The sequence below is a fragment of the Aphelocoma coerulescens genome, chromosome 3, assembly GCF_041296385.1.
Source record: "Aphelocoma coerulescens isolate FSJ_1873_10779 chromosome 3, UR_Acoe_1.0, whole genome shotgun sequence".
In the NCBI taxonomy this organism is placed as follows: Eukaryota; Metazoa; Chordata; class Aves; order Passeriformes; family Corvidae; genus Aphelocoma; species Aphelocoma coerulescens.
The window spans coordinates 14,673,693-14,685,990 of record NC_091016.1 but is presented as its reverse complement, the minus strand read 5'-3'; the positions used below and the strand labels follow the sequence as shown (position 1 = coordinate 14,685,990).

Sequence of the window (12,298 nt, the reverse complement as noted above, 5' to 3'; positions counted from 1 at the left end):
TCCTCACTGACACTAATGCAGTAAAACCTTTTCTTTTGGGGTGCGTGTGCAGACATCTGGAGCACAGATTGTAGCAGACCTCTAGTTGCAATCCCTATCCCTAGAAAACCTGTGTTTTTTGAACATGAAAGAACACACTCTTTTCATATGACTTTGCAGTCACATCTGGAGGAGATGTTCCTCCTGATGTTTCAAGACAGAAAGGAGAAAAGCTGATGGGCTATCAGCTGAGGCAACGATTTCTTCCTCCCCTAATATAAGAAGCTGGACTTCTTTTGAATTATTTAGCATTCAGTCAGGAGATAAAAATACACTGGCTGCATGAACCAGTGACCTCTTCTATGGTCACAATAGCTGTAGTAGACGGGAGGGCAGGAGGAGCCTACAACTGCACATCTTCTCCATGTTCTCATGCAGAAAGCTTTAATCATTAATGGAGATGCAAGACAAGGCTGGAGTCACCCTGTTGAGGGTGGGCCCAGAGGGAAGGCTCTCTTACACTTTAAATCACAGCACCTACCCCGATGTCTCAGAGCCCCAGGTACCTGTGCAGCATCACTTGAGACTGACCTTGCTGAGACCCCAGTCAGACAACTTTTCCCACGCAGCTTGGAACAGTATGTTATGCAAACCCCATTTAAAAGCTGTTCCTTTCACTTGCTAACACGCATCCATTGAACACACAAGCTGTGCTTCAGGAACAAGGAGCAGAAAAGCACCGCTCCAAGAGGCAGTGCTGGGATAAAATGTTCCACAGGAGGACCAACATCATCTCCATCACACATCTCTTTTGGTAGCATCAGAATGAGATGCTTGTTTAAATGCACAGGAGCAGCACAGCTTCAGCAGTTAAACTCTTTATTTTGTGTACTCTGGGAAGGGGGGACATCAACAGATTGCAGAATGGGAAAGTCTCTCTGGACACTGCAAACAAACAACATGTTACGTAATTAGGCCTTTTGGGAACCAGAGGAAGGTCTCCAGAAGATCAGGGCCCTCCCAGCGCTTTCTAATTTTACTGGGACTTACCAGCAAGCCAGCCCTCTAATAATAGAGGCTTGTGCATGCTTTTCTTTCATCTTCCTGTCTCCCTGTACTGCCCTACCTTTGTTATTACTGCCCCAGAAAAACACATCTTACTCACTTCTATCAAGCTGATTCATACAGACTTGAATGGCAGAACTGAAGAGGCACTAAAGACCTTTAGAAAGGGCAGCAAAGACATCTCTTGGCCATCAGAGCATGGGAAAACCTGAAATTTTAGAACTTTATTGAATCCAGTGTGCTAGGGAATTGCACCATTCTACATAACCGTGGCTTAGCTGAAGTACAGCACTACCAAGCAGTGACAGAGCAAAAAGTCTTTAGCTCCATATTCCACATATTGTTCTAGTATATCTTCTTTACTGGAGCAAATTCTTCCAAGGGGGGATGCCTGTCAGCAGCAGCTCAGCATTGGGATCACTCTGCCTCTGTGCTGCAGCGTTGTTCCAAACTTGTGCCCAGGCAAAACACGGACCTGCAGGAAATCTTCTGCCAGTCAGATTGCACCATGCTGAACGTGGTCTGTAGCAGCTAAGTTTTAGATTAATGCCTACTGCCTTTCAGGCACATGAATAGATTGGAATAGTACATCAGTTTCATTCAGTGCATATCCTCTCCCAGCTGACATGAGAAAGCCCCTTGGTCAACATCTGTCCCTGCAGTCACCACCTCCTTACACCTACACCCCAGACCCTCATCTGTGCCAGGCTGTGGACACTTCTGAGGTACCAACACTCACTGTGATTCCTGGGAGAGACAGTTTAAAGACAATAGAGATACAATGGCATCTGCACAGAAAAAGCACGCTCAGGTTTCTAAGGAAGCTGCTTTCCCCTGTTTCTTGCTTGCTGTGCACATTCTGGCAGCCGGTAAGAAGAGGAAGGAGGAGGCTTGCAGCCCTGATGAGGGCACAGCAGCACAGATCCCACAGGATGTGGCCAGCCTGCTTCCAGCACACCCCTTGGTTACTGGGCTGTTGGCAAAAGTCAGCCGTGAACAGCTCAGAGGAAGGAAGGCCACCACCAGAGGCAGCAGGCACAGCACTGCCAGTGACAACACCTCGCCTCCTCACAGCCTGAGCACCAAGACACCGGTCTTGGATGAAGGACAGCACAGAGATCCTGGCCACAGTGATGGATCCAAGACAAGGGGTAATCCAAGCCCCTCTGAACACCGTTCCAGAGCCTGTGGCCCTGTGTTTGGCCTGCCATGTAAACATGTCACATCCCATGGGAGCTGGGAACAAACGTCAAAGTCTAACTGCCACTAGCCCAGTTTTGCTAGTGCTGAGTGACCTGGATAAAAAGCAAAGAGCCTTTGGGAGATATCCTTATAGCCTAGTTCATTGCATCTGCAGAAAACTCCCTGCTTCTCCCAAAATGATAAAAAAAATATTCAAATAACTGCATTCCTCTCTACAACATCTATCATTCAGGAGTCAGGAACCATGTGCTTTTGAGCGCTGTGTGAGCAACGCATGTTGTGGCCTCCAGATTGCTAGAGCTGTGAAGTTTTTGCTCAGTTTTTCCTGGGAAGTCAAAATCCCAACTGGTATAAATCCTGCCTGAAAGCTACAAAATCACCTTCCCCCCTCCTCCCCCCCCCCCCCCCGCCTTCAAGAAGTTTTATGAAGTTTAATTCTCCCTGTGCACATGCAGCAGATCCAGGTGACAGACAGAACACAAGGGCCACTCTGGGCACTCACCACGGTTTGTCTCAGCTCCTAGGTGACCAGTAGTACAATATATAACACCCAAGCCGAAACTTAGCTCTCCCTTGACACAGCAGTGCCCTTTATCACTTACTTCTTTCAGTTCTCTGCAGTGTTTTTGTGCTACAGAACTTAGTCCCTGTTGGCTGCAAACACAGAAGAGCCTCAGGCTGGAACGACACAGCTCCCAACCCTTACTCCTCCCAGAGCACGAGCTGGGCAAGGAGATGTCTTCATGACATGCCCAAGGGTAGATGTTTTCTACCATGATTTACTGAGCAAATTTATGTTCTCCACATAATGTAATAAGGCTAAAGCACTAATAACTTCTCCACCATCCAAAGAGCAACACTCAGGAGTAGCCTCCAACAGCTTTCAGCCTCCTTTTTTACTTGCAAGCAGTGAATGAATGTGGCTGCAGTTGCATCCTAACCGTGAGGCTTCCCTGTATGACAACTCTTTTTCAAGATGTGTATTGGGCAGTGACTCAGGTGTGCAACCTTTAGAACAGGAGGTGGTGAAGCAACCTTCACCAAAGCCCTGAGCAGAGCATCACAAGTGACCCAGTACTGGCTGATCTGAGCCCCAACAGGAAAGAGGAAGCAGGTACCACAATTCTCACATTCAGTCAAGGCTTTTGCAGGACACGCCCTCGTGCCGGTGTGGTCACAGCCACTTGGGTTTTGTTCTCTGCTCCACTGCAGAGCTGAGGCTGTAGAGACCTGCTTAGTGCATGGGTATGGCTCCTAGATCAGTTCCACCTCCCTGCTTCTGGAGGGCTGGAGTGCCCTGACCAGACATTGCTCACCAGTCTGCTGGCAAGGCAGGGACACAGTGTTTCAGACTCCCCAAAGCACCTAAGGCCATTCATGGCTTATTGCAATGCACTGGCACCCAAACACCTCCAGTGCAGCTCTGGGAGCTAACTGCATTTCGTCTCAGGAGAAACACAGACTGTAAGAAACAAATAAAACCTTGACTTACACTATCTCATCATTCTGGAACTCCAGCTCCCCACAGGTGTCTTCAAAGTCCTCTCCTCCACCTTTGGCCGTGCCTTCAATGGTTTTGTAGGGCACAATAACATTTCCTCGCGCTCCAGAGGTTCGCAACACTTTCACTTCCATGGTTCCTACACTTTCACTGATGTGTGTTACTGGCTCCTCGAAGGTGAAGATGCCGGCGTGGTCATCGTCAAAAATGGTGACGGTGGCAGTAGATGGTGATCCCAAGCAGGCGAGTGTTGAGACACGACTGGCCTCAAGAACACCCTCATCTGAGGCCTCGGTGCTCACTCGGACATTGCTGAGATGGACCAGGAAGTTCTCATCCTCCTCAAATATGTCATCGTCGATTATGCCAACACGGATTTCCTTCTGGGTCTCTCCAGGCTTGAAGACCACTGTCCCTTCAGTGAACTCGTAGTCAGAGCCAGCATTGGCCGTCCCGTCCTCTGTCCGGAAGTCGACGTACACTGTGTTGGTCAGGTCTCCTCCCCGGCGGACGATGGTCAGGGCCACGGTGCCACAGTTCTCCAAGCACTGGTAGGTGCCCTGCTCAAAGTAGAGTTTGCTGACAGGATCATTTTCGGTCACCTCGCTGTTGACCTCGTGCATGCTGACGGCTTTGCGGGCCTGGTCTGCAGCATGTCTCTTCAGGATGTTGCCCGCGCCGGTCATGAGCCGAGTGGCCTGGATGCGGTAAAAAGCCCTGCTCTTCTGCTGCTGGCTCAGGACCTGGTAGTTGGCCAACTCTATGAGCTGTTCAACTTCCTTGTCTGGGTGCTTTTGTTTCAGCTCCTTCAGGATCCGAGCCATTTCCCTCCTGGCTTCCTCGTCATCCTGGTCTTTCTCGTCCACCTCCAACACTAGTGTCCCATCCAAAAAGTTCTCCACATGAGAATTAGCAACCTTTCCATCCATCTCGATGTCAGCCTTGGAAGAGGGGCGGTCACCCTCATGCTCGATGATCATCCCTCTCTGCTTGCCAGCTCGGTATTTCTTGTAGACGTACTTGTAAAATAAAAGCCTCCTGTCAGCTATCCAGGCAAACACCACACAGATGGGGAAGAAGAAGAAGGTGAGCAAGCCTTCCCAAACCTCCACAATCCCAGGAGAAGACACAGATAAAATAATGTAAAGCCAAGTGTAGGCAAAGATGCTCCAGGCTGCTGTGACAAAAAACACTCGCAAGTGCTTGATCTTCCTTATCTCTCCATCTGGCACCACGTACACACAGATTGCAATGATGACAAACATGTTAAAGGCAGCACTCCCCACGATCGTGCTTGGCCCCAAGTCCCCCGCCGTGAAGCCATGGCCGCACACCTCAATAACAGACAGGAGGATCTCCGGAGCAGACGAGCCCAAGGCCATCAGCGTGAGGTTGGAAACAGTCTCGTTCCAGATCCTCACAGTGGTTTTGCTGGTCTCGCCATTGGGCTTCTTGATGGTTATTTCCCGCTCTTGGGACGTAATGACTTCAATGGAGGACATGAAGCGGTCAGCTATGATGGATACTCCCAGGAACATGTACACCATTGCTACAAAATACACCGTTGCCCGGGCGATTTTGTCCCCAAACGAGGGGTCCTGGGGTTCCCATATTGGTAAAATCACACCCTTTTTGCAGATGTAGGAGCCAGCGCACTCCTCGGTGTCGTTCGCGGGCAGTTCACTGGGGCTCTCCGCGTGTGTGCCCCCTGCATGGAAGAGCAGCACCAGGACAAGGCTCAGGAGAGGGAAGCTCACTGGGAAGGTGCGTGTATGAGTTACCCGTGACATGGCCACTTCCACCAGGCAGGTCCCAAACATCCTCAACCTGAAGAGGCAAAAAGCAAAGATGCATTAAGTGAGGCAAACCAGAGAGAAGAGATCTTCCTCTCCAAAGATATGATCGAGTAATCCTGTTACTCAGGAAGATCCAGCTGATGAGCCCATTTTGTTATGATCGGTGATGTTTTCCATGTAGAAATCCTCTAGTTCAGTCATCTGAACCAGGATGGATTCAGATGGTACCAGTAAGCTAGCACCTACCCCCTTTAGCTACCATGATGTTTCTTTCTCTTTGTTGAAAACCTATTTGTTCAATTGCATTTTCTTGTTCCTCTAATCTAATTAAAGCCCATCGCTCTGCTTCACAGCTGGCAGAAGTGTTTCCCATTTCAAAATTACTGTGCACTCACTCACTGGAATTCAGGGTAAGAGCAGGAGAGGACAGGGAAATCTGCTATCCCCTCATGAAGTTTAAAAAATATTTTTATACTTGCCATTTTAAATCACTGTAGGCTATGTATTTCACAGCCTTTCCTTGCTCACAGTTCTCCCAAGCATCTAATCCACATCAGAAATCTGCACAAAGTGAGCTTGAGCCCTGGCAAAACCTTACTCTTAACAGTAACTTGGTCATAAGGTGCACCAGAAGGGCAGCCTGTAATTAATGATTTTGGAGCCATTCCTTCCACAGTGCATCACTTTGCACCTTCCCAAAACTGGAAGGAGCCCCATATGCATCGAAGCCTGGCTCTCTTGGCATGCTTCTAGAGGAAGCATGTCCCTGTGCTCTTTTCCCACTAGGTCAGCTTTGACGGCTTCCCCTTCAAGGGCCTTTCTCACTCCATTTACAACATCAGTCATCAGGCGTGACAGCCGAACTTGCCCTTGTCCTGCCTCAGGATTTTCCAGCAATGCGGAGGAGCTGTTAAAGAGGTTTGCAGTTAGTTAACAGTGCATAAACCGACAGAACAGATGCCTTTAAGTACAAAGAGATGCTCAGTGAAAAAAAAACCCTGAGCATGCTCAGTGTTGCATTCTCAAATTTGCTAGCCAATAAAAGCCAGATCCCTAGTTATTAAAGCTGTATTTTTTTCTCAAGGAGAGCCTTTGCTGTACCACGCTTCTCCAATCCAAGTTAATTTAATCAGATGGTACTTAAAAATGTTTCTATGAAGAGAGGAAAATGAGCACGTCAATACCTCGACTTCACTGGGAAATACAAAAAGCTGAGCTGATTTTGCTCATAAAAGCCCCATAACCCCTGAAAGAAAAAAATCAATGAAGCTCAGCCATGACAGGCTTTAACTCCTCGTTAGGGCAGGGGCATATCATGCAGGGACAGGGCTGTGTGCAAGGGAACAACTGGCTGGAGGAAGCAATGGGTACCATCCCTCACCCACGGTATGGGATCTACTCCACAAAGAGAGGTTGTACTGGTGGATCAAAGCCCCCTCCTCCGTTTGCTTTTATTTATGGATGCTGCAGTAGGATTATTGGTCTGGAAGAATAATACTGAGAATTTATCAAGACAGCTTTATATGAATGGCATTTTCTCACCAGGAACTGTTGGTCTGCCTCCAACCCCCCCACCCCCCCCCCCCCCCCCTCCCTGGTATTGTAATTAAGAAAAGAAAAAGATACATAGTGGAGGAAGTGAGCAAATCAGAGAGCTGGGTGATAAGAACAGATAAATTGAATAAGAAAAAGCAAGTGTCTTCTAGGAAGACAGATTTAAAAGAAAGTTGTTTGCATTGGGATTCCTGCTAATGCTACAAAAAAGCTCTTACTACCAGACTCATTGCCCCCCTGATCATAGCCCCTGGGTACCTTCTGCTTCCCCAAATTCGATCCGTAGCCACCACTTACAAGCCCAAAGTGAAAAAAAAATGCAAGCATGATGTTTGTAAAGAGGAGCACCTTGTTGCAGGCCGTTCAGTGGCTGGCTAAGCTGAAACAGATGTGCATTCACGGTCACTGAAATTTAGCTGAAGCATGAATTAGTCACCCAACATCTGTACTCCTGTGTTTCACACTGCTCCAGACCAAGTCATGGACACATTTGATAAAGGGGCTGTCAAAACACAGACTGACTTGGTACCTACTCTGTTTATCCAAGATAGCTCCTTAGTGTAGTTTTGTTTCCTTTTTAAATATGTAGGCTTAAAAAACTTCATTGTGGGCATAAAATATTACTCAGTTGCATGGTTCTTCACCCTCTCCTTCTGAAGGGTAGTAGTTTCTTCAGAAAACTCAAGAACATCCACCTGTCCCTGTTCAGTTAATTTTTCTCCCTGTGGCAAGTCATATTCCTGCACATGTAAAATTATTCAGAGCAATCAGGCATTGTGAAATCCCCTTGGCAAGAAGAGAAAACAGATGGTTCTAGAAAAAAAATTATGCTTTGGGTCACTGATTTAGGTCATGAAGAATAGGAGAGTCCCATCACACTTTGGACCAACTCTCCAGCCTTAAAAGGATTTGGGTACTGGAAGTCTCATTCAGAAAAAAGACACCCATGAAATCAAATTAATAAGTAATTTGAACTTTATTTACCAGGTTTTTCCCCTTTCAAACATTCTAATATAAACTGGGTTTTGGTTTGGTTTATTTGTTTGTTTGTTTGTTTGTTTGAAATTGAGTCCCATACTACAGGGGGAAAAAAGGCCTAGAGGCTTGCATCTGAGCAATCCATATTTCTGGCATTCCCAACCAGCACTCCATGTACAAACAATATTTTTCCCTCAGATGTCAGGAGGTAAGAAATGTGGAGCTTTTCTGGAGAGGGATAAGAAATGGCTGGAGCTTTGGAAGAGACACCCACCAGCCATGCCAATGTGCCTCCTCTGAGCAGCAGCAGCATCCCCCAACTCTTGTTGTACTTTCTCCAGCATTTTGTGGTGTAGTCATCAAGCAAGATTCACACACCATGACCAGTTTTCCTACTTAAACCAAGTCACAGTGAGGCTCAGGAATTATGAAGAGCTAGAAAATGCTTGGCCACAACATGCTAGTTACACACATGCAGCCAGAGCCCGACACTCAAAATATCTCTGAGAAGCACCTGCTATTAAATCATCAGCATTTCTTTATTTGTACAATCCAAAATAAACAGCTTGGTCCCCAGAGACCCTCTTACTCTGCATTTGCCTACAGTCTCAGCTCATGGTCAGCACACTGTGGCATAGTGTAGGAATATTCCCAGAAAAGCAAGGCTACCTGAAGAGCAGCCCTCCCTCCAAACTGAACTTTGTTAGCTTTTCATTAAGGTGTCTCAATTGCATTTCCCATCCTGGCCATCAGCAATAAAAGCGTGTGCAGCAGCTGATGCACAGTGCCAGGCCGGCAGCTCCAGCAAACCCTGCCTGCCACGGTGCTCGTGGCCTTGGTGGCACTGCCCCAGTGCCTCTGGGGCCAGAGGGATCATGGCAGCACTGGAGAGGGGCACAGGCTGCTCTCAGGCTTGGTGCTGGCCATACATGTGTGGTGAAAAATCCCAAAGTGCTGTCCCGGGCCAGCACAGCCCTGCCCATAAACACCACCTGATGCCCAGGGACAGCACCCTGAGACCTTTCTACCACTGCAGGAGGGGAACTGTCCTGGTGCTGCTGGAGAGCTCTAAGGGAGAGCTAAAACTAACCAGGAGAGACAGAGCCCAGCCTGGGTTCAGACAAGCTCCACAGGGGTGCCAGCAGGTGTTTTTGCAGAGTCAGGAAACCCTGTGAGAGGCTGCACAACAACCTCAGTTTAGATGGAGCTCTCAGCCAAGGGCTGTCAGTCCAGCCTTTATTCCACCCCTTGGTGTTGTGAAACACCAGGAGGGCAGTTGTTGCCCACAGCAGGGGTGGGAGGGCTGCAGAGGTATTTGCCTCCCTGCTGGACATGGGAGCTCTAGGTTTTACAAATTGGTAGGAGAGAGCTCCTGCTGCCAGCTCATGCTCCTGCCCCCCAGCTCAGGGAGCTGCCAGATGGGGAGGAAACAGCCTTTCAGAGTCTGCTCTGATCTTTCCCTGGCAGCATCGATCCTTCAGGCTGACTGGTTGTTGCATGCAAAGCGAGCCTGAAAGCTGCTCTGCATTTAAACAAAGCACAGCTTTTTCTTTGCAGCAGCTTCCCAAAAGTCCTGTCTCCATCGGGGCACTTCAGCCTAGAAATATCCACTGTAAGACCCTCCCTCTGTTATTTCCCTGAAGCTTTGTATCACACACAGGTCTATGACCATTTGCACCACACTAGAAGCACCATTATTTTTAAGAGCACTGAGAAAACTCTGCTGGTCCAGACACTTTAATTACAGAAGGACTGGGCACGGAAGGAAATAGCCTGGGCTCATGAGGAGTGAGTGGCCACAAAAAGAAAAGACTGAGAGGCTTCCCATGTGGAATTTTTTTTCCCAGCATCCCACAGAAAACCTGTACAGAGCAGCTGTAACACAGCAGCGTTCACGCCATCACAGCCACCACCAGTGCTACCCAACGGTGCCCACCCCACTGCGACACCGGCTTCATAATGAACATCACCACTGCGAATTTACTGCCAGCTGGGATGATGGGAGAAGGTGTCCCCACAGCTGTGTCACCACCGTGCAGCAGCTTGGAGCAGCACCCTCTCCCCACAGGGTGCCTGGTCACTTGCTGGGGACCAGTAGAAAGTTTGCACTTCACACGAGAGCGGCTGCTTTTCAACACGATGTGGGAACACAACCAGGGGTGTGTTGCAATCACGGGGATTCCCCAAGAGTCTTTTCCCATCCTACAGCCAGAGCTAGACAAGAGAGGACCTTTTCCTAGTGAGGGTGCACTAGGAAGAGACAGGGAAGACCATTCAAGCCACCCTTTGCTGGTGTCACAGGCTGGAGAAAGACAGAGGGGCCAAAAACTGGCAAAGAAGCAGCCAGTGGTCACTGCAAGGCACAGCCAGCCTGCAAGCCAGAGAAACACAGGCTCAAAGCAACTCAGCTGCTCCCTCCCCTGACAGTGTCCCTGGGGAAAAGACAGCAAGCCCCAAAAAGGCAGACTCTCTCCTACCCCAGGTCAAACCTGAAGTCCCCACATTACAGCAGCCCTTCCCCAGCTTCTCTTGCAGGAGAAGAATTTACTGCAAGCAATGAGCAGCCTTCCCGGGAGAAAGCACTGCATACCTTGCCTCCACGCACGGGACTTACAGCCATGGCCCAATCTTTGAAGGAATAGTAAACTTCTCCTCTGCTGCTGACCCTGCCTGGCTGTGCCCAAGCCTGTACACCTGTGCCTCACTGAAACCAGCAGCCTACTTTACAGCAGGCAGCTTGGGCAAAGCCCGTACTGAGAAAAGACAGAGCTGTAGGAAAAAAAACCCAAACTGTCTGGTCTCTGACCATTATAGGTCCAGCAGCCAAGGGACACAAAACAGATGCCAACAGCCCTGCAAGGAGGTACAGGGTGCTTGGAGATCTGTCTGGACAGCCACAGGCTCTGCTGGCTTCACTTCCAATCTTGATGCTGACCCCGTGGCACAGCTTTGGTAAAAGTGGGCTCCTGGCAGCTGTGAGATTTACCTATCAGAGCAGGAAAAGGACCCTTCCAACACACTGGCTGTACATCCAAACCGTGGAGGAGAGCTGCTAAGTCCAAAGACTGTGTTGCTGCTCAGGGCTGCATAGCGTGACGGCACTTTAAACACTGCTTGGAAAACCCTTGGCTCGCTTCCCTGCTCCGGCTCTGCCTGGCTCCTGCTCCCTTTCACCCAGCTCTGCCACTCCAAAACAGGCACAGCCTGCTGGCATCCCCTACCCATGACCCTCTAGATCTCCACATCAGGAAAATGATTTCCAGGCCATCAGCATCCTGATTGCATCAGTACAAAAAAACATCAAAACCTTCCCAAATATAGTCAGAGGCACAAGCCCTCCATGAAGCCGATCAAGTAAAACACATTTCAGGCCACCCTGGTTTCTGTAAAGGACATTAAAAAGTAAGAATAATTATCAGTCTGCAACTGATTTTTCCAAGTATCCTATCTCTTCAATGAAACATCCAATCTCCTCCCACAAATTCCCCAGCAACTTTCCAAAATAAACAGATAAATAGAGAAAATAAAACATCCCTGATATAAAATTTCAACCACATTGGATGAATTTGGGGGCAGCTTGCAGAGAATGAGCTTGGAACAGTTTGTCAGGGAGATTACAGTCTTGCTTTTTATGCATGGAGACCAAGTGTCAAGTTGTCCCTTTCTCCCACGACTCAAGATCTCAGCAAGGAATATGCCAGGAAACAAGAAGCAAGGGGGAAATGCCACATTTCTCTGGGACTGGGGTTTTTTTTTGTTTGTTTGTTTGTCTGCTTTTTAAACAACTGTCTTCCTACTTGCTGCTGTCTTCAGACCATTTCTTTATCCTTACCACCTGCCTTTGGTCTTTTCCTTATCAAGCAGCATCAGGCTCTTTCCTGTGATTCCTCTTGGGTTGCTGATGCCTTCCTCTCTGCCTGTGCATCTCCCTTGCTGATTTAAGCACAGTCTGCCCGTTCTCCACGAGCTGGCCCTGAGGCTGCCTGGCTGGCAGACTCCCTGTGTGATGCCAGGGCAGCCCTGCATCTCCCTGTGCTCCGCGTCTCTGTGTAAAATGGGAAGAGCATCTCCTGTGGGTGCTGGGAGAATAAAACACTCCTAATAAGCCTGAGGCTCTTGGGCAGCCTGGGGAGGAAGTATCTGCCCAGAGGTGCTCCAAAGGGGCCAGAAGGGAGGAATTAACAGGCCTGTTGCTTTCCTCTGTGCCTGTGTCCGCTCTTCC

General features: G+C 48.7%; 1 protein-coding gene across 5 annotated transcripts in view; it reads right to left on the bottom strand.

The window, feature by feature from the left end:
• SLC8A1 (solute carrier family 8 member A1) overlaps positions 1-12,298 on the bottom strand; it is a 128,129-nt gene that overhangs the window by 96,453 nt on the left and 19,378 nt on the right. For all 5 annotated transcript variants that reach the window (XM_069009147.1, XM_069009150.1, XM_069009149.1 and 2 more), the window contains one exon: positions 3,740-5,575. In XM_069009147.1, coding sequence (XP_068865248.1) covers positions 3,740-5,568 — 1,829 coding nt within the window. In that variant the 5' untranslated portion in view covers positions 5,569-5,575. The remainder of the gene's footprint in view (positions 1-3,739; positions 5,576-12,298) is intronic.